The following is a 22,078-nucleotide window of genomic DNA, read 5'->3' as shown; positions in this document are numbered from 1 at the left end:
CCTAAGACATACTAGTTCAGTTGGGGGAAAAAAACAAATATGGAGAGCTATTCCCCAAAGCACTGTTTTCGGTGGTGAAAACCTGGAAATAATTTAAATAACCATTAAATAACCGAGGATCTTGTCTTAACACAGTGAAAATGGGAGCCACCGTAGAGGAAGAGGAGGGCGTGGCCATGGTGCCAAGGTTTGGTTCTGTTCACCGTCAAGACAGCTGCCAGGACTGACAGGGACGCCTGTATTGCTAAGTTGAGGGCATGTTTCTTCCTGTGACTTCCTGTGACCTCTTGCCATCTCTTCCTTCCCAGAGATCTCTTCCCTCGGCGTCTCTGGCTGCCCCCTGGTTTTCCCTCTCTCTGTCTATTCTTTGTCACTCTAACAACAACTTCTTCCTCTTCCTCTTCTTCACACTAAGTGTTAAGTCCGCAGCCCTGAGCTCGGGGCATCTTCTTACACTAACTCCGTAACTATCAGATCCCTCAGACTTTGTGGCCCTGTGTGGACGGACCAAGTTTGTGACTCGATGTTTGTGACTAGCTCTTGCCTCCCTCCTGAGCTCAGATCTTTGTGTCTAACTGCTGCTGCCTGAACCAGCAAGATGGCTCAGGAGATAAAGGCACTGGCTGCCCAGCCTGGTGATCCGAGCTTGACCCTCAGGATCCACATAGTAGGCTGAGAAAACCAATTCCCGCAAATTGTCCTGTGACTTCCACATGTGTGTGTGTGTGTGTGTGTGCTCTCAAGCGCACACACACACACATTGCATGTAATTAATGACTGCTGCTGTCCACTGGGCCGTTAACATGGCTGACACTGAACTCTTAGTTTTTCCTGATTTCTGTCCTCGTCAGGGTCACTATGGCTGTGATAAAACACTGTGACCAAGAGCAAGTTGGGGAGGAAAGCGTTTATTTTGCTTCCACTTCTACATCATAGTCCATCCTTAAAGGAAGTCAGGACAGGAACTCAAACAGGGCAGGATCCTGGAGGCAGGAGCTGATGCAGAGGCCATGGAGGGGTGCTGCTTACTGGCTTGTTCCCCATGGCTTGCTCAGCCTGCTTCCTTATAGAACCCAGGACCACCAGCCCACGTGGCCTCACGCACAATGAGCTGGGCCCTCCCCCGTCAATCACTAATTAGGAAAATGCTCTACAGCAGTGGTCCCCAACCTTTGGGTTGCAACTCCTTTGGGGATTGAACAATCCTGTTGCCACAACTTGAGGACCTGTGTTAAAGGCTCACAGCATTTGGACGGTTGAGAACCACAGGTCTACAGACTTGCCTACAGCCTAGTCTTATAGAAGCATTTTCTTAATTGGGGGGTCCCTCCTCTCAGATGGCCCTAGCTGTGTCAAGCTGACATGAAATTATCCAGCCCAGTTCCCAAAGTTGCCCCCTTCAGAATTCATCTTCCCAGTAAACATTATTTCCATTGATTTATTGGAGAAATACAACACTTTTTTTTTTTTTTTTTTTTTTTTTTTGTCCCTGACAGGGTTTCTTTGTGTAACAGCTCTGGCTGTCCTGGAACTTGCTTTGTAGACCAGGCTGGCCTCGAACTCACAGAGATCCTCCAGTGCTGGGATTAAAGGCGTGCGCTATGGCCGCCGAGATCGCTGAGGCTCATTCTTGGCTCTGGATTTCTTTTCTTCTCCCGTCCTTTCATTAGCAATCTGTCAGGTATCTACCTCTGAATTACATCTCAAGTCTGTTCACTTGTCTCCTCCACACTGCCACCCAGGGCAAGTCTGGAAGTGTTCACACTAATAACACTCCTGTTTCCAGACCCCACCAACCTGTTCTCCACATGTCAGAACACTTGAAGATTTGTTTGTCCTTATTTTATGTGTATATTTTGCCTGCGTGTGTGTGTGTGTGTGTGTGTGTGTGTGTGTGTGTGTGTGTGTGTGTGTGTGAATGCACATGCCATGTGTGTGTCTGGGAATCCAGAAACACTGGAGTTAAGTATTGCTATACATGCACTGTTTAAAAGACAAAATATGGAGCTGGTGAGATGGCTGAGCAAGTCAAGAAGACCCTTGCTGCTGGATGACCTGAGTTCAGTTCCAGGGACCCATGGAGCAAGAACTGGCTACTAAAAAGTTGTCCTCTGACACACCCCCTCAAAAAAAAAAAAAAAAAGATGAATTGAATCAGTGGCCATCTGTTGTACCTGCCATTAAATTAAGTCCTTGACACGACCTGCCTCCGTACCTCCCACCCTTCCCACGTGCCCCTGTAGCCCTGGTGTCCTTTGTGTCCCCATACTCTGGGGACACCCTGCCGCTTGAAAGTCTTTGCACACAGCTTCTGTCCCCCGCCCCCCTCCTGGCTTGTTCCTCATGGCCGGCTTAAAAGCTCAGTGACCCTAAAGATCATTCCTTTAGCCAAGCTTATCTTTTAATTTTTTAAAAATGTTTAATTGAAAGGTTATCAATGAAGCTGGGTGGTGGTGGCAAACCACGCCTTTAATCCCAGCACTTCTGAAGCGGAGGCAGGAGGATGGCTGTGAGTTTGAGGCCAGCCTGGTCTACAAAGTGAGTTCCAGGACAGCCAGGGCTACACAGAGGAACCCTGTCTCAATACCACTCTACCCCACCACCAAAAAAAATAAAAAATTATGATTGTATATACTTGTGGAGTGTGATATATTTTGACACATGAGTACATTGTGGAACCATCAAGAGAGACTAACCAAGCTCAGCTTTCCCTTTGTCAGTTCTGAGTTATTTTGTTTTAGGTAGGGTCTCGTGTAGCCCAGGTTGGCCTCACACTCATTCTGTAGCCAAGGATGACCTGGAACTTCTGATCTTTGTGCCTCGCTTCCCCGTTACTGGAATTGCAGGTGTGACCACCTTGCTTGGCCTCCGAGACACCAGGAGTGAAACCTGGGTTTTGTTTGTTTGTTTTTTCTGTTTTAGAGATCAAATGCTAGGCAATTTGTAAATTGAGCCACACCACAGCCTTTTATGGGTTTGTTTGGATTATTTTACAGAACTTCCTGTTTTGATTTTACTAGACAGGGTTTCTCTGTATAGCGCTGGCTGCCCTGGAACTCTCTCTCTATAAACTGGCTGGCCTGGAACTCACCTAGATCTGCCTGCCTCTGTGTCCAGAGTGCTGGGATTAAAGACATATGCCACCACCTCCCAGCCTCAGAACTTTCTTTATTACATTATTTAATTAATTTGTGCATGTATTTATTGGGAGCCTGTAGCATGAATCCTAATTGGTCTTAATAAAAACCCGGAGCCAGATATTGGGGTAAATGTGAAAGATCAGAGAGACAAAGGAACAAGCCACAGCCACCTCTCACCTCACCAACTCCTCAGCTGGAGGGACTGGGCGCCTGTCTCCTCCACCTTATCTTCCTCTCTCTGCTCAGCCAGCCTTGTCACTTCCTGGCTCAGCCTCCCTAGTGCTGGGTTTAAAGGCATGTATGCCTCCCAAGTCCTGGGAGCAAAGACATGAGAGATCTCAAGTGCTGGGATTAAAGGTGTGTGCCACACCGCCAGGCGCTGTGGCTAACTAGTGGCTAGCTTTGCCCTCTGATCTTCAGGCCAGCTTTATTTGTTAGATCTCAAACAAAATATCACCACAGGGGCCTGTGTTCCATGGTGCACATGCCACAGCATACATTCACACATAGGTCAGAGGACAACCTTGGGGAGTAGGCTCTCTCCTTCCCTATGACACCTGGAGATGGAATTATAGGTCAGGCTTGGCAGCAAGACGCTTACCTACTGAGCCCTTGGCCGGACCAGCTGCAGGTGTCTTCACGTACAAGCTCTCTGGAACAGGAATTGTGTCAGCCTTGGCTCTTTTCTTTCTGTCTGTCTGTCTTTCTTCTCTCTCTCTCTTTTTTTTCTTAAGATAGGGCCTCACATTACCCATGCTGGCTTTGAACTCAAGACAGTCATCTTACAGGTTGGAGATTGTAGCTCTGTGGTAGATCGTTTGCCTGGGTTTGGTCCCCTGCCTCAGCCTCTCAGGTGCTGGGAGTGCAGATTTTTGCTGCCGCGAGCAGCTAGTTTTCTCTTTTCCTCCTCCTCCTCCTCCTCCTCTTCCTGCTTTTCCTCCTCCTTTTTTTCTTGGTTTTTGGGACATGGAAGACACGAATAACTATTTCTTTTTCTTCCCTTCCTCCTGCGCTCTCCCTCCCTCCCTCCCTCCCTCCTTTTCTCCCTTCTTTTTCTAGTACCAGGAATTGAACCCAGACCCTGTGCATGCGAGGCAGGCTGTGTACACAATCAGCCTCCACCACACACACACTTTTCTTTTTTTTTTTCTTTTAGTTTTATGCTTATGGGTGTTTTGCCTGTGTATGTCTGTGAACCTGTGCGTACAGTGCTCCTCAGAGGCCAGAGGGCGTCAGATCCTCTGGGGCAGGAGTTAAAGTCAGCGCTCTGACATTTCTCCAGCCCCTCATCAACCTTTTTAAAAAACTGCCTTTAATCTCCCAATCTTTCTGCCCCAGCCCCCCAGTGCCTGGCAGTACTTGGAATTTGAATGAAAATTCAGCTGTTTTGAATCCTCACTGAAATGAATACAGAGTAGAGAATTCATCTTGTGTTGTTTGCCTCTCTTGTGTGATCTGGATATTAATCCCTTGTTAGGATATGAGCTCCAAATGTTCCCTTCCATTCCACAGGAGCTTTTCACGCTGCTGATATTGTCCTGTGGTACATATAAGTCTTTATTTTGTTGAAGTTCAATTCATCAATTTTTATTTTGTTGCCTGTTCTTTTGGTATCATATCCAGTAAGTCATTGGCAAATCCAGTGTCACGGCTGGATTTGGTGGCGCGTGCCTATACTTGGAAGGCTGAGGCAGGAACGTCTCGAGTTCAAAGATCGAAGCCCACATGGGGTCTATAGTGGATCCCAGGTCGGGGTGGACTACACAGCAAGATTCTATTTTTGGAAAAGGAGGAAGGGTTGGAGAGATGACTCAGAGATTAAGAGCTCACTGTTGTTGTGGAAGGCTGGAGCTTGGTTCCCAGCGTCCACATGGCCGCTCACAACCCTCTGTAACTCCTGTTCCAGGGGCTCTGACCTCTTCTGACCTCCTCGGGCACTGTACACACTTGGTGCACATCTATACCCTCAGGCACACACACAAAATACAGTAGATGAATATTTAAAAAAAAAAAAAAAAAGGAAAAAAAGTCCAATCCTAAATCTTTTCTCTGTGTGTCTTTTTCTAAGTTTTATAATTTCGGCTTCTGACCTGTTTTGTACATGGAATTCTGTGAGGATCCAGCTTTATTTTCTTGCATATGGGTATCTGGTTTTCCCGAGACAATGTTGTGGAAGTAACTGTACTGCCCCTTTGGATGATCGTGGCGTGCTTGTCAGAAATCATTTGCCCATATGTGTAAGGGTTTGTTTCTGGATTATTCTATTCTATTGTTCTATACATCCATTTTCATGCCTATACGCCTCTGTTTCCTTGTGGTAAAATGTATAACATAAAATTTACTATTTTTAAGTGTGTGGCTGAGCGGCACGAAGGACAATCATATCCTCACACTTTTGTCCATGTTACAGCCTCAGAACGTCGCTCTGTATGATACACTGCCATCCATTTCCTGCCCTCTGCTAAGGGACAGCCAGCTTATTTTCATTCTTCAGCTGTTAGTTAATGCCACCATAAATGAAATAACTTTAGAAGTCATTTTTGGCCAGGTGGTGGTGACACACGCCTTTAATCCCAGCATTCTGGAAGCAGAGGCAGGGGGATCTCTGTGAGTTCAAGACCAGCCTGGTCTACAAATCAAGTTTCAGGACAGCCAGGGCTACACAGAGAAACCCTGTCTCCCAAACAACAACAACAAGAACAAGATATCATTTTTCTTATGTGAGGGTATCTGTAGGATACATTCTGAGAATAAAACTTAACATTTGTGTTTTTATAGTTTTGGCAAGACGGTGACAAATGCCTTCCAAAGAGGTTTTACCTCTCTCTCCACCAGCCATGTTAGAACTCGTTCCCCACCCCTCCCAGTGTAGTGTGTTAGCTTTTGAAAAAATCTCTACCTGACAGGTAAAATATGTTTTGCTGGAAATGTAACTCACTTGGTAGAGTCTAGCATGCCCAGCACCACATAAAAACAGGTGCAGTGGTGCACATCTGGATCCCAGTGCTTGGGGGGGTGGAGGCAGGATTACAAATTCAGGGCCAGATTAGACCTACAGGTGAGATCATGTCTTTAAAAAGAGAGTGGGGAGGAAGAACCAAGACAGGGTCAGGGAGGGAGCTTAATGGGTGAGAGCTCTTGCTGCATGAGGACCTCCTGGGATCCCCAGCACCACATAAAAAGCTGAGCATGTCGGTTGGGCGTGGTGGTTCACATCTTTAATCCGAGCACTGGGGAGGCAGAGATAGTGAAGCTCTGTGAGTTTGAGGCCAGCCTGGTCCAAATAGAGTTCTGGGCCAGCCAGGGCTACATAGAGAGACCCTGTCTCGAACAAACAAACAAACAAACAAACAAACAAACCAGGCATGATCCCATATACCTGTAACCCCAGAACTAAGAAGATGGCTTGTCAGAAAGCATTAGAGGAAGATATCAGTCGGTGTCCTCTGTACACGCTGTCTCAGGTGTGTGCACCTCCGCACACATGTATACACCACCGCCCTGTGTGTGTGTGTGTGTCTGTCTGTCTGTCTGTCTGTCTGTGTTTGTGTATATGTGTGTGTCTGTGTATGTCTGTCTGTGTGTCTGTGTATGTGTGTGTCTGTGTCTGTGTTTGTGTGTGTCTGTTTGTGTGTGTGTGTATGTGTGTGTGTGTTTGTGTGTGTGTGTCTGTCTGTTTGTGTTTGTGTGTGTCTGTTTGTGTGTGTGTGTATGTGTGTGTCTGTTTGTGTGTGTGTGTGTCTGTCTGTTTGTGTATGTGTGTGTATCTGTCTCTCTCAAATGAAACAAACAAGAATAACCCCATGCTATCAAGTTTGTATGAGTGAGCTGGAGTAATTGTATCCTTCATATCAGTACCTTAGCTTGGTCCAAACTCAGGCATTACACGTAGTGAGACTACCTCACAGACGCCTCTGACAGCGGCTACGGTTTCAGAGATGTTACTGTATGTGTGTGGGGAACGGAGGCCCGTGCATCTTAGAATTCATGGAGTGTTGTTTTTAGTTGACTAATTCCAAAGGTTCCTGCTTTGTTTTTGTTTTGAGACAAGGTCTCATGTAGCCCTGGCCGACCTCAGACTCCTAAGTAGCTGAGGATGGCCTCGAACACTCCATACTCCTGTCGGGACATACAGTGTATCCAGTTTGTATAGTGCTGCCGGGGGATCCCGAGCTTCGTGGATGTTGAGTAAGCACTCCAGCGGCTGAGCTCGGTCCCCGGCCCCTGGCCTGTGCAGCTGTTTCTCACATTTGGCCTCATCCTCGTGAACCATCATCGGTTTCTATCAGAGCACGTGACTGACTGGATGGGCCCCATGAAGTGTGGGCCGCATTGATTCTCTGCCCCTTCTGGGAGACTTGATTAAGGACAAATGCTGGCAGAAATTGGTGCGCAGATAGCTTTCTAGAAATGGGGAGAGGAAAAGTAACTCTTAACTTGAAGACATCTTTTTCTCCCTTCTCCGAAGGTACCAGAAAGCAGCTGAGGAGTCAAACATGGAGAAGAGGAGAAATGTGAGTACTCAGAGGCCCCAGGGCAGGTGGAACCTAAGCAGTCTGTGTGGCCATGCCACCTGCCCCTCTGTGGAGCCTGGACTCCGCGTCAGCTGAGCTGGACATTTGTGCCAGCTGGTCTGATGTGGGCCATTTGCTGGGAGAAGTTGGCTTAGGTGCAGGGAATCCCATTTCGGTTTCTTTCCTTTTGAGCCCCCCCCCCTTTTTTTTCTGTACTGAGTAAAGGATGGCAGACCGAATGCTACTAAAGTTAATAAAATGACCACCCCATCAGCTCCAGTGAGAGCAGGTTTCCTGGGCCACCATGCCTTTCTCCAAACGAACAATCCACATTTCAAAGGAAGTACCAGCTGCGCTCCCCCGCTGGGTTCTTTGCTGGAAGCTGGCTCCCAGACCCGGGCTGATTAGTGCCTTTGACAGCTGTGGTCCCTCCAGCACCCTGCCAGGCCATTCTTTCCTCCCCCCTGCTCTAGCTTCCTGCTGGGCCAGCCAGATCATTTTCCCCTTTTTAGGGTGGAAGTTGCTCTCACTATGTGCCCAGGCTGATTTTGAACTCACAGGCGAGAGAAAACTTCTGAAGGATTTCATGTCATAAGGAACATGTCTTCAGTGGGTGTATAACATTTACCTGTTGGCTTGTTCTCTCTAGGGGAGCGATGATATTAACTGGGTCTTGAGCTTAATTTTCCTGAGACATGAAAATCGAGCGCCCTGGTACAGTAACAGAAAAAAGCATTTGGTCCTGGTGATTCACACCAGTAACCCTAGCACTCAGAAAGCTGAAGCAGGAGGATTGCTGCAAGTCTGAGGCCAGTCTGAGCTACACGGTGAGGTTGAGACCAGCCTCGCCTGCAATGTAAACCCTGTCAAAAAAGCGAAGACAAAAGAAAAGAACTAACAGTCACCATTGTCCACTCAGCTGCTGCTCGCTCTCTCTCCTCCCTGTTTCCCGCGTCTCCCATTTCCCCCTTTTACTTGGTTAAAGTTAGTTAAGTTTTTGAGGACACCTACTGGGTGCTAAGGAGTGGTTTAGACACTAGGAATATGGAACACTGCCGGGTGGGGATGGCGCACGCCTTTAATCCCAGCACTCAGGAGGCAGAGGCAGGCGGATCTTTGTGAGTTCCAGGCCAGCCTGGTCTACAGAGCGAGATCCAGAACAGGCACCAAAATTACATGGAGAAACCCTGTCTTGAAAAAAAACAAAAAAAGAAAAAGAAAAAAGAAACACATCTTCTTGGGAATTTTCATTCTGGCAGAGGAAATAATGACAAAAAAAAAAAAGTCAGGTAGCAGTTGTTGGTTTAAACCAGCACAAAGAAGATACAAATAGTAGTTTAGGTGTGGTCCTCTCATCTGGTACTTGTTAAGTAACCCACGTCTGAGATCATGAGCCAAGGAGAGGAAAGATTTGGTCAGCAAGAACACTATATACAAAGGTCCTGAGGAAAAGCGGTGTTGTTATGTTTCAGGTCTAGAAGGAGGAAGTTCTGCAGAGTCCTGAGGAAGGTTTGAGCTTTAGCACTGAAGAGAAAGAACTTTGGAGAAATGTGCAAAGGACAGGCGTGACCCAGCTTAAACTGCTGAGGAACAAAGGCAGAAGCATGGGGAACGATTCTGGGCCTGGAGATGTCGCTGGTCGGCAGAATACTCACCTAGCGTGATGAGGCCCTGGGTTCCGTCCCCAGTGCAGACGTGCCCATGTGCAATCCCAGCACTAGGAAGGTGGAAACAGGAGGATGAGAAATTCAAGGTGATTCTCAGCTACATAGTGAGTTCAAGGCCAACCTGGGCTACATGAGACCCTGTCTCAAAAGAAAGAAGGAAGAAAGGAAGGAAGGCAGGGAGGAAAGAAAGGAGTCAGTTACTCAGTTACTCAGTTGTGAGGTGAGTGTGGTAGGACTCACATCTCAGCACTGCTGGGGGGGCTGAGGACAGCTACATGGTGAGGAGTGAGGCCTGCCTAGGCTATGTATTGCGACTGTCTTAAAAAAAGAAACAATGTAATGATTTAGGAAAGAATGATAATGAGTGCCGGGCAGGCGTGATGGGCCACACCTTTAACCCCAAAAGAACAGGACAGCAGAGGTCAAGAGAAGAAAGTGATTCTTTTGTTATCTTCCTGACTCAGCATCCCAAGTGCTGACAGGGAATGGGTTGCCCTGGGCTTGAAGAGAGCATCTCTGGGAAGAGAGACAGAGTCAGGCAGAGATAAGTTGAGAGCTGACCTCGGTGTTGGCAACAGGGAAGTCAGTGGTCACCTTGTATCCTTTGGAAGGGACTGGACATAGAGTGATAGGCAGACCTAGTGCTGTTTGGAAGTGTGGGGAACAAGGCCCGAAGGCGCTAGGCTCCAAACAGAGCTAGGCACTGTGGTGGCTCCTGAGGCTGAGGCAAAAACAGGGCTGTGAGTTTGAAACCAGCCTGGGCTACATAGTGAATTCCAGGCAACTCTTGGCTAAAGAGGGAGGCCTTGGCTCAAAATGGGGTTCTAGAGAGATGTCTCAGTGGCGCAGAGCACCTGCTGCTCTTGCAGAGGACCAGAGTCAGGCTCCCAACACCCACCTGACAGCTCACAGCCTCCTGTAATTCTAGCTAAGGGGGATCTGGTGCCCTCTTCTGGCCTCTATGGCTACTCATGCACATGTACATACAGACACACAGACACACACACAAAGAGACACATAAACACCTGTAAAAAGGGGAGGGGCTTTGGGGAGAGAAGGAAAGGGTTCTGACACAGGCCTGCAGTCCCAACACCTGGGAGGTAGAGTCAGGAGGACCTGGCTTCCTAACAAGTTCAAGGCCAGTCAAGCTGGGCTGTGGGAGACCCTGTCTCACAAACAAACAGAAAAGGATGGAATCAGGAGGACCTGGCTACCTAACAAGTTCAAGGCCAGTCAAGCTGGGCTATGGGAGACCCTGTCTCACAAACAGAAAAGGATGGAGTCAGGAGGACCTGGCTACCTAACAAGTTCAAGGCCAGTCAAGCTGGACTGTGGGAGACCCTGTCTCACAAACAAACAGAAAAGGATGGAGGCGGTGGTCTGTCACAGCAGATGGCAGAGGTGACGAGAGTCCATCGGAACCTGTTTGGCAGTTGAGGTCGGCGAATGTGAATTGTAGTTAAGGAAGGAGATGGACCAACCATGTCAGCCCGAGGTTTGCCTCCCTGAGGGCCAGAGAAGCACAAATAAACCAGTGAGCTGTGCGCTGTGATACAATCAGCTTATAAATTTGAAAATATAGGTATTCATTAGTGGGGAAGGGGAAGCATGGTACAATCATGCCATGTAATATTTGTTCTCTATGGTTCTGGTCTCCAAAGTGAATTCCAGGAAAGGTGCAAAGCTACACAGAGAAACCCTGTCTCGAAAAACCAAAAAAAAAAAAAAAAGATTTTGTATGTGTGACATATACATATCATATACCTGTAATCTCAGCATTTAGGCAGAAGCAAGAAGAGGTCTGGGCTGCATAGAAAGACCTATCTTTAAAAAAAGGAAGAAAAATGACCGAAATGTGAGGAAATGGACATTGTAACTGCACCCTGTGCTTCGAGGACCTTTCACTATGCAATGCAAGAGACAGCACGTAAGATAACAGTAAATAAAAGCGGCCATTTTGTAGCTGTCTTAGTTTGGAAATTGTTCTTGAATTAATTAATTAAGATGATGCTCTCCTGTTCCTTCGTCTAAGCGAGTGTGGTGAGTACAGCACTTAGGAGGCTGTGGCAGGAGGAGCCGGGATTGGAGGCCTGTTTACAAAGTGAGACATTGTCTCAAAACAAAAAGTCCAGCTGGAAAGATGGGTGAGCAGTTAAGAGTATGTATTGCTCTCTAGAGGACTGGGTTGGATTCCCAGCACCCACACTGGGCAGTTCACAATTACCTCTAACTTCAGATTCAAGACCTCTGGTCTCTGAGGGCACTAGCACTCACATGCACATAACTATACTCAGACCACACACATATCCATAACTAAAAATAATAACTAGTATACACATGTACACGCTCCCTTTATCAAGCTTCTGATTTAATGTCACACAGAGCTCTGAAAACATTTCTTAAAGCTGGGGGCGGGTCAGATGGCTCAGCAGTTAAGAACGGTTATGGCTGCTCCTTCAGAGGACTCAGGTTCAGTTCCCAACACCCACATAGCAGCTCACAACTGTCTATAACTCCAGCTCCAGGGGTTTAGACACCCTAACACAGATACATGCAGGCAAAATACCAATGCACTTTAAAAAAAAAATTCTCACCTTTAATCCCAGCACTCAGGAGGCAGAGCCAGGCGGATCTCTATGAGTTCAAGGCCAGCCTGGTCTACAGAGTGAGTTCCAGGACAGGCACCAAAACTACACAGAGAAATCCTGTCTCAAAAAAACAAAACAAAAAAACAAGCAAACAAAAAGCCTCAAAGCCATGGAGTGTTATGAAGTAAACTACTCATATTTATATTCATTCATTCATAAAATATTTATTCATATTTACCAGTTTTTCACTAATGACAGATAGCTGCTTTTCCTCTCTCAGGACAGAGAGAAATGTTGACGTACGTATGTGAAGTGACTGCCCTTGCTTAGCAAGTCCCTACACTTTACCATGAAGAGAAGTCAATGCGTTTCCCCCGTAACCATAGTGAGATTGGCTGCATGATAGCCCAATATCCCAGAAATGTGCTTACTGTTTCTCTACCCAAGACATGGAGGCGCAGACTGGTAATCCCACCATTGCTCACATCTCAGGTCCTTCTCAAGCTCAGATTGTACCTTCTTGAGATGTATGCCATGTGCACCCAGCCATGTGGACACCCAGCCAGGCACCCAGTTTCCAGTTCCTGCTTTTCTGGAACCTGTCAGCCTAGCCTTTTTTTTTTTTTTTTTTCCATTTGATGTGTGTTAGATCTCAAACCCGGGACAAATGGCTGAGGTGCCAGTCTCTCAGCATGGCCAGTGCCTGCCATACCCCACCTGCTACCCTACGCTCTGCAGCCCAGGGTCTGCACTGGCTTTTTCCTTCCCCTAGCTTCTCGGATTCCTTTATAACCCAGCCATTTTGGCTGCACCTGCCTCCTGGCCTCCTGGCCACCTGTCTTGGTACCTGCTCTCCTGGCCTCCTGGCCACCTCTCTTGGTTCCTGCTCTCCTGGCCTCCTGGCCACCTCTCTTGGTTCCTGCTCTCCTGGCCTCCTGGCCACCTCTCTTGGTTCCTGCTCTCCTGGCCTCCTGGCCACCTCTCTTGGTTCCTGCTCTCCTGGCCTCTCAGCTCCTGGCTCTCCCGTCTCTGCTCCCCGCACTGGTTCAGTTGGTCAGTCCTGTTCAGTCTGGTCTCTTCCCCAAGGCTCTGCCTTTGCCTGTCTCTCCCTTACATCAGCCCCTGAGGAGCAGTCACAAGCGCCTTTTATTTCCTTTCTTCATTCACTGTGGAGGTTTACCAAACAGTCCTGGCCGACTTTGTGTTACATTGTTTCTGACAGGGTCTTGCTTGCTCGGTGGCCCAAACTCATGGCTTTGCTTTTGCTTCAGCCTTCCAGATGCTGGAATCACTGGGCGTAACCACTGTGCCTGGCTCCTCCCCCACATCATCCAGTTATCTTATTTATTTACTGTTTTTTAAGATATAGGTTCCTGGCTGGCTTTGACTCACAGACTCAGCTCTCCTCAGCCTCCCAAATTCCAGGATTACAAGCCTTAACCACCATGCCCAGCTTCATCCTGCTTGCTTGCTTGCTTGTTTGTTTGTTTTTGAAACCATGTTCCATGTAGCCAAGGCTGGCCTTAGACTCCCTAAATAGCTGAAGATGATCTCAAACTCTCCCAATCCCCCTGCCTCAGCCTCAGCCTCTGCCAAGTGCTGGTGTGCGCCACTACACTCGACCCTCTGTCTTTCAAAATGACCTCCCTGAGGAGATTTCCACACGATGGCTCATGGACCCACCTCTTCATCTTACAGATAGGAGGAGGAGAGAGCTTTATCCATGGTTACATATTTGGAAGGGACTGAGTTCTGGCTCATTTTTAAAGTCAGGTGGTCTCGCAGGAGGGACCCTATGCCATACCTCGGTGTGATTTATTATCCGAGTCTCGAGCTTGCCGAGGGGAACGGATCCGGTGCAGGGGGCTGTCTGGAGAAAGGAGGCTGTGGAAGCGTGGCGACCATTGTGGGTCTTGAAAACTGGAGCCTCTGCGACTCTGTGGTGCTTTGATAGGAATGGCAGCAGGACATGGTCTTAATCTGTGCCACTTAGCCCACCTCAGAGAGTGAGCAGAAAGAATAATGCTGCAGCCCAGGCTCAGGATCCCAGGGATGGCTGGTCACTGCGGTTGTTCGTAAGTGTAGAGAGCCATGGTAACTTTTCTGTTTATTTATTACTATGTTTACATGTGTGTCCTGGGGATTGATCCCGGGCCTCACACATGCTGGAAAAGCATGTTCCACATATTTATTATAAAAGAAGAGCACAAATGTCATAAATCCTTCTCTGGGGAGAGGGCGAGGTGCTTGCCCTGCAGACCCGGGGATCTGAATTCAATCTCCAGACCCCATGTTTAAAACATCAGCAGGAGATAGTAGCTAGCACTCATGTAATCTCAGCTTTGGGGAGGTGGAGGCAGGAGGATTCCTGGGGTTCAGTGTCCAGATGGCCAGCCTAGCCTACTTGTGAGTTCCAGGGCAGGGAGAGACTGTCTTTAGAAAAAAGTTAGACAGTACCTGAGGAATGACTCTTCTGGTCTACACATGAACAGACACATGTGTGCACACAAACACGCGTGCACATAAGTAAATAAGCTGTAACACCTTGATAACTCCTAGACTACTTTTCTTTCCTTTTTATTTTTTAAAGATTTTATTTTTTATTTCTCTATTACATATACAGTGTTCTGCCCACATGTATCCCTGCACACCAGAAGAGGGCACCAGATCTGATTACAGATGGTTATGAGCCACCATGTGGTTGTTGGGAATTGAACTCAGGACCTCTGGAGGAGCAAGCAGGCAGTGTTCTTAACCTCTGAGCCATCTCTCCAGCCCTAGACTACTTTTCTATGCTCATAATTATAATATTCAGTCATATTGTAAAATGGAATCTTCATGACTTACAATTTGCTTTTTTTAATTGAAAAGCATCTTTCTATGTCAGAAAAAATACAATGATCCATGATACGCATCTGAAAAAGGTAGTGTCCAGTCACCAAAGGAGATGCAGCTCTATGTCGCAGGACTCCCGGGAAGGGCTGTAGGGCAGGTGCAGGCAGGGACCGTGAAGACTCATCTCGTCTGTGGCAGGGGGAAATAACTCTGAGGATGCCGCTGGCAGGTGAAGCGCTAGCTTTGGCGGACATTTTCCATTCGTTTTTATCCTTTGCCGCAGGGTCTGTGCTGTGCAGGCAAATCTTAAACTCCTGGGCCCAAGCAATTATTCCCCTGCCTCAGCCTTCCAAACAAGTAACTGGGAGAGTGGGATTTGTGCCATCATACCTGACAGGAGCGGGCTTTTCTCTCTCAACCTAAGCCTTTTGTGTCTCCTCTGCCTCTGCTCCATGCCTGCAGCCTCCAGCCAGGGTTCAAATCAGCAGTTCTTCTGTAACTCTGTCTGTCCAACTGCTCCTCCGTGAAGTGTGGCCCTCAGTGTTCAGAAGAGCGCTAGACCTAATTCCCAATATAGCTGCTAATCCCACTAATTCCCTGACGTCTTTCCGGCCTACGTCGATTATCCTTTCTCTCCTGGTTGAAATTCTGAGGTGTCCCTGGCAGAGGAATGGAGAGTAAGAAGGTCCTGGAGGTTGGTGGTATTTGGTTCGTTTAGGACTCTCAAGGCACACGATGCTTAAGACATGTTTCCACTATTATTCTATCGCATCACCTACAACTTACAGATTGTCTTCCAATCTGTTCTATCGTTTTTGACCCGAGTGAAAGTGAACCCTCTTAGGTACGTGTGTAAATGAGTGTGTCCTTTGAGTACCAGAGGGTAGCGATTCTCTTTTCTTATGGGGCCCATGTGTTTCTCAACCACAGGACCTGTAAAATAGTGAATTTTCCAAGATGGCTACAAAGTAGATATAGATAAGTAGTGGAGAAGAGAAAGATTAGATTATCATGCAGAAATAAACTCTGAGAGCTAGGACTGCAGCTCAGTGGTAGAGCATTTGCTAGCCATGCGCAAGGTCCCTCTGACTGACACAGGAGCCTGGAAAGAAAATATTTATATCTGTGTAAATTCTGTCAGCTATATCCTAATACCACCCATTTTAAAAAAACAAAAACTGTAAATCTCTAGATGTCATAGATAGATCCAGTCTTCCATGTTGCTTTCCAGAATTAGAATTGGAGTCGCACAGGTACAGCGTCTTGGTTTCTTTTGTAAGAAAAAATTCCCAGCGTACTTCCTCCTGTACTTCTGTGGCATACCGGTGAACTTTTATTCAATAGAGTTACAATGTTGAATTTTATTCAATATAGTTACAATGTTGACGGTACGTAGCGATTTGTTTCTTCTTTTTGCTTTCCGGGTGAGTCTTGGGAGGAAAAAAGTCTCTCCAATGCAACGACCATGAGATCTAGGCTGTCCTTGCCGCTCACTTTGTCCTTATAAGGTTATCCTGTTTTACCACTTCCTGCTTCAGCTCCTGACTTTTCCCTCTTCCCCCTCCGGGCCCTGGGTGGATGCTCGCTCCTGTGGCCGGGCGGTAACTGTTCACAGCTGTCTGAACAGGCGGTGGACCAGGCGCAGCCTGGAGTTTTAACTTTCATTTTACAAAGAAGCATGTTTGGCTGTTGTAACAGGCAAGTTATAACTGGCACTTATTTCTCGTTCCTCTAGAACACGGAGAATCTCCCCCAGCACTTCAGAAGAGGGACCCTGTCTGTGTTAAAGAAGAAGTGGGAGAACCCGGCGGTCGGGGCAGAGTCCCACATAGACACCCTGCCAAACAGCAGCCGTGAGGCCGGGCACAGTGTGGACCACCCTCCCTCCCAACTGACGGAGGGCTCTGCTTCTGGACCCAGGGCAGACCAGGAAGAGCAAACCCAGCCCAAACCTAGATTTGGATCTCGTCAGGAAGCCGTTACTCAGTGTCGGTCTCCCCGCTCAAAGGACAGCCTGGATCTTAAAGCCCAGGCCACAGAAAATCAAAACATGGAAAATTGTCTGGGAGATTCCAGGCATGAAGTGGAGAAATCTGAAATGAGTGAAAACACAGAAGCTTCGGGCAAAATAGAGAAATACAATGTTCCACTGAACAGACTAAAGATGATGTTTGAGAAAGGCGAACACACTCAAGCCAAGGTAAGAGCCGGGAGGGCTTAGATAAGCTCTCTGTGGAAAACCTGGAGTACTGACCGTTCTGCTAACGGAGGCCGATTGTCGGTCGGTCAGCTGGAGTAGAATGTGTGCTCAGTCTGTCTTTTGATTCATTCGAGTTGCGTTAGTAAAAGTCTGAAATGAACACGGGTGCTGAGATTTGAGAGCCCCGGTCTAGTTTCATGCTAGATCTAGCTCAGTCTGGGATTCAGGTTGGGACCTAAAAATGAAGAGAGTTGGATACTGATAGGATTGTGTGCTCTCCTACACTCGCCCTTTTTATTTGTCTTCCTGTGTCTTTTGTCATTTGTAGCCTTGGGGGTGAAATTGCTGCCTGAATCGCCGTCTGCGCGGACGCAGCTGCAGCCTGAGCCTTGAGGCCTGAGTTTAGCGTTTAGACTGAGGCTTGGTTGTCTCGCTGCTAACTGAATCCCTTCTCTTCTCAACTTCCTCATCTGTGCCTCCCAACAAATGTTTTTTATCAGCTCAACTCCTCTCCCAGGGAAAATCAGTGCTAAGAGCCCAGCTAGTGTAGCTTTTGGGAGTTTTGACTTGCAAATGCACAGGGTTGCATTTTCCTGCATCTGCTAATGAAATTTGATCCTTCATGTGGATTGCACACAAGTCCCCAGAGGGAATTACTTAACTAGAAAATGAGTTGCATATGCTGGTGCCTTCAGTGTGATCCAGGGGCTGCAGAGCTGGTCAGTTTTTCCAGTTTTCTCATACTTTCCTACATATCTGGCATTGTATACGGGATGGTTTTGGTTTTTTTTTTTTTTATAACAGTCCTCATAATGAAATAAACATATCTGACAGGTAGCGAAGCCATCACATACTCCAGATTTCAACTATGTGGGAAAGCTGTCTTAACCAGATAGCTGGCCCGAATCCCTGTGTTGGTGAAGTAATAGTGGAAGGCATTCCTTCTGAGATGAAGAAAATGATAGCTCATCCTCTCGTCCTGGGTTGGGTCTGGGGTGGTACTGTCAGTTCCCTCCAGTAACCCTGCAACTGCCGCCTCCCGGCCCAGGAGAGGTCTTGACTGGAGACCATCTTGGAATGCTAGGAAGAATGTTTAAGGTTTTGGGGTTTGTTTGTTTTTTAGCTAGAATCCTTTTCTGTGTGCTCACTTTAACTGGGCTTTAACACTGGAACAGTTGGCCAGAGCTGTAACCACAAAGCAGTTTTATGACATTTCTTAAACTCCCCTCTCAACCTTTTCAGGTCCCTGGGCCTGCCAACTCCTTCTTTCCCCTTTATGGTCTTAATAAAAAAATGTTTTTTATTGAAATGGGAAGAAGAATTTTAAATGGAAGGGGAAAAATGTAAGACATCTTAAGTGGAGAGGAAGGGGCTTTGTTGTGACTCAAAGCTCTATTGTAAGTCTTCTGCCAGACCCTGCCGGGGTGGGACGTCTGATGTCATGCGGCACACACAATGCGGGTTCAGTGGAAGAGCTTGTGCGTGTCGGAACTGGCCCAAGGTAGGAAGCGATTGGGGCAGCAGCAAACAAAAATGCTGATTATGTGGAAGACTCTGGAGAGAGTTTTCTCTCGTAAATGTCTAGGGAGAGATGGGTCAAGACAAGTCTGTTCAAAGAAATAGTCCAAGTAGAGAGGAAACCGCTCCCCAAAGGATGACCCTTAGCTAAGCATGGTGACCCATGACTCATCTTAGCACTCTGGGAGGCTGAGGCAAGCCGGGCTAGGTACCCTGTGTCGTTCCCCTGACTCTGCCTAAGAAGGGCAGGGCAGGGCAGGGGGAGGGTGGGTGTGGATACTGCACGGCCCTGCAGCTGAGCTCACTGGAGGATGGTGGTGAGGGTTAGTTCCCTGGGCTTTTTTAGGTCTGGGTATTTGTGTGTGTGTCTTTCTTACTTCCTAAATTAAACAGTCCTTTGTCTCTTGGTTTTATAACTGTTTCAGAATAAGTGTAATTATCCATATAGGAAACATCAGCTACTTTAAAAAGTTTTGTCCAGGACTGAGACTATAGCTCAGCGCATGTGTTTGCCTAGCATTCACAAGGCCCCTGGATTCAGTCTCTGGAACTACTACCTCCCTGTACACACACACACACACACACACACACACACACACACACACTCAAAATGTTTTGGGGTGTGTATGTGTGTGTGTGTGTGTGTGTGTGTGTGTGTGTGTTTGAGAGAGGGTCTCATTGTCTATACCTAGCTGGCTCTGGAACTCACTTTGTACACTAAACTGGCCTCGAACTCACAGAGAGCCTCCTGCCTCTGCCTCCCTAGGGCTAGGATTCAAGGCTCACAGCCCTGTGCCTGGCTGTTTAGTCCAGTATTTCAATCAAACTGTGAGGAAAGCTTCGTCTTTTTTTTTTTTTTTTTTTTTTTTTTTTGGTTTTTCGAGACAGGGTTTCTCTGTGTAGCTTTGCGCCTTTCCTGGAACTCACTTGGTAGTCCAGGCTGGCCTCGAACTCACAGAGATCCTCCTGGCTCTGCCTCCCGAGTGCTGGGATTAAAGGCGTGCGCCACCACCGCCCGGCTAAGCTTCGTCTGTTTTTAGGTAGAAGAATAACCAGCCTGCCTGCAATTAGAATGTGCTTATGCTGGCACAGTGTCACCTCCAGAAGGTCTGGGTCAGCAAGCTCCATGTCTGCGGGCTTGGAAGTCTGAGAAGCACACTAGACCCCCTTCAGGAGGAAGACTATTGAAGTATCGCTCAGAACCTGCCAGTTAATAACAACATGTGACAGATGAAGTTGTGATACGTCTGTCCTGCAAATCCAGCACTCAAGAGTTTTAGGCCAGCCTAGGCTACAGAGTGAATCTGAGGCCTGCCTACAGCCTGGACTATATAGTGAAACCCAGTCTTTTTTTTTTTTTTTTTTTTTTTTTCTTTGAGATAGATCAGGCTGACCTCAAACTCACAGAGATTCACCGCTGAGTGCTAGAATTAAAGGTGTGTACCACCACTGCCCAGCTGAGACCCAGTCTTAAACTAAGCCAAATCCTAGAAATGATGACCATGTTTTTTTTAGTTTCACACAACAGTGACATGTAATAGCATATATGTGCTGCAGTGGTATGAGCCTTTGAGAGAACAGAGCACCGGACTAAAGCCTGACTTTACCTGTACCAACTCTACAGCCCGCACTAAAGAAACAGTTGAGCTGGGCAGTGGTGTCGCACGCCCTTAATGCCAGCACAGAGGCAAGTGGATCTCTGTGAGTTCGAGGCCAGCTTGGTCTACAAAGTGAGTTCCAGGACAGGCACCAAAACTACACAGAGAAACCCTGTCTCGTCTCAGAAAAAAAGAAAAAGAAAAAAGAAACAGTTTATACATGGCTTCTTGTGGATGATGGTGGGCTGATTTATTTTGTGTGTAGTGTTTTGCCTGAATATATGTCTGTGTATCGTGTGCATGGCCATGGAGGTCAGAAGAAAACACCAGGTCCAGATCTCCCCCTGGAGTTATAGATGGTGTGAACCATTATATGGATGCTAGGAATCAAACCCAAGAGTTTTGTTGTTGCTTTTTTTTATTATTTATTTATTATGTATACAATGTTCTGTCTGCATGTATACCTTCATGCCAGAAGAGGGCACCAAATCTCATTACAGATGGTTGCGAGCCACCCTGTGGGTGCTGGGAATTGAACTCAGGACCTCTGGAGGAGCAGCCAGTGCTCTTAACCTCTAGGCCATCTCTCCAGCCCCCTTGTTGTTGCTGTTTTGTGTTGTTTTGAGGCGGGGTCTTATGTAGCCCAGGCTGGCTTTTTATCCTCCTGCTTCCTTCCAAGTGCTGGGATTACTGGTCTATCACCACACCTGCTTTCATGCACCTAATTAATCTCTTTACTGAGTTACTACGTCACCCGTAGCTTATAGCTTATATATAGTTTGAAAGTGTAGGGCTATTGTAACTGGTTTCTCACTGTAGCTGAACGTTTCTTGTAAAAGACACATCTGTATAAATTAAATTTGGTGATTAATGGCTCACGTAACCCTTCAGTCTTTTGTGGTGAGATTATGATGGATCTAGATATAAAGGTGCCCCTTGAGCAATTCTGATACTTCTCACTGTTTCTTCCCGAATGGCCGTTGTCGGTGTATCAGCGATCTGTCATCTTCTAATCTGTTTTGTGCCGACTAACTGCTTCCTGCTCCAGCCAGTCTGATGACATGTTGAAACTCAGCGTCAAGACTGGAACGTTACATAAGCCTTTGTGGGGCAAAGACACACCACGTGCGAGCCAGGGACCGGGGCCTGTGCTTCCTGCCTAGGGCTCACTCCTGACCCGACAGTGGATGCGCAGAGATGCCCGTCTCCACTGGCCTCCAGATGTTGCCATGGAGAGTCTCCACTGGCCTCCAGATGTTGCCATGGAGACCCTAGAACTGCTCAGGAACCTCGAGGGTTATTTTGTCCGGTTTCCTGCCCTCGGTTGGGAGATCATAACCCCAGCTTTACACATGGAGACAGCTGAAGTTAGAGAAGTTAGTGGGTATGCCTGATGTCATGTGACTAACCTCAGAACAAGGACTGAACTTGTGTAGGAGCATTCTATCGTACGACGCGAGCTCCATGGATATTAGAACTGGTTACTGTTCGGACACAGATGTCTGTAGCCCTGCCTGACTCTGACGTCTGTGGAAACTGGAGTGAACTGAAGATCGTACAATAGTGGTATCCTCACATACGCTCTCTATTCCTCCCCTTCCCCTGCCCCCGAGACAGGGTTTCTTTGTGCAGCCCTGGCTGTCCTGGATCTCACTCTGTAGACCAGGCTGGACTCGAACTCACAGAGATCCGCCTGCCCCTGCCTCCCAGTGCTGGGATTAAAGGCGTGCGCCACCACCGCCCAGCGTATAATTGAATTTTGTGTAGCTTTAGTCACTACATAACTCCCTGTTTTGTGGCCTTTATCTTATTTTAGTTTATTTTTGTTTCGCCTTTGTTATGTAGACCTAAGTGTGTATCTTCCTAGTCCCCACACTTCCCCTTTTATGGGGTCTATTTCATTATGCTGCGTAATCACTTCCCAATAATTAGATTCTATCTCTGAGCATCTTGGCAAAAATATTTTGTTTTAAATCATTTCTGTGGTATGTACCGTCTTTTCAGGACACGCTTTTCTG

At 47.3% G+C, this 22,078-nt stretch overlaps 1 protein-coding gene across 5 annotated transcripts in view; it reads left to right on the top strand.

Moving 5' to 3' along the window:
- Lima1 (LIM domain and actin binding 1) overlaps window positions 1-22,078 on the top strand; it is a 103,797-nt gene that overhangs the window by 47,269 nt on the left and 34,450 nt on the right. For 3 of the 5 annotated variants that reach the window (XM_076556747.1, XM_076556749.1, XM_076556748.1), the window contains exons 3-4: window positions 7,609-7,654; window positions 16,480-16,944. In XM_076556747.1, coding sequence (XP_076412862.1) covers window positions 7,609-7,654; window positions 16,480-16,944 — 511 coding nt within the window. The remainder of the gene's footprint in view (window positions 1-7,608; window positions 7,655-16,479; window positions 16,945-22,078) is intronic. The other 2 variants (XM_076556751.1, XM_076556750.1) reach the window with 1 other exon arrangement.

This window comes from Peromyscus maniculatus, chromosome 20, assembly GCF_049852395.1.
Source record: "Peromyscus maniculatus bairdii isolate BWxNUB_F1_BW_parent chromosome 20, HU_Pman_BW_mat_3.1, whole genome shotgun sequence".
Classification (NCBI taxonomy): Eukaryota; Metazoa; Chordata; class Mammalia; order Rodentia; family Cricetidae; genus Peromyscus; species Peromyscus maniculatus.
This window is presented reverse-complemented; position numbering and strand designations above follow the sequence as displayed.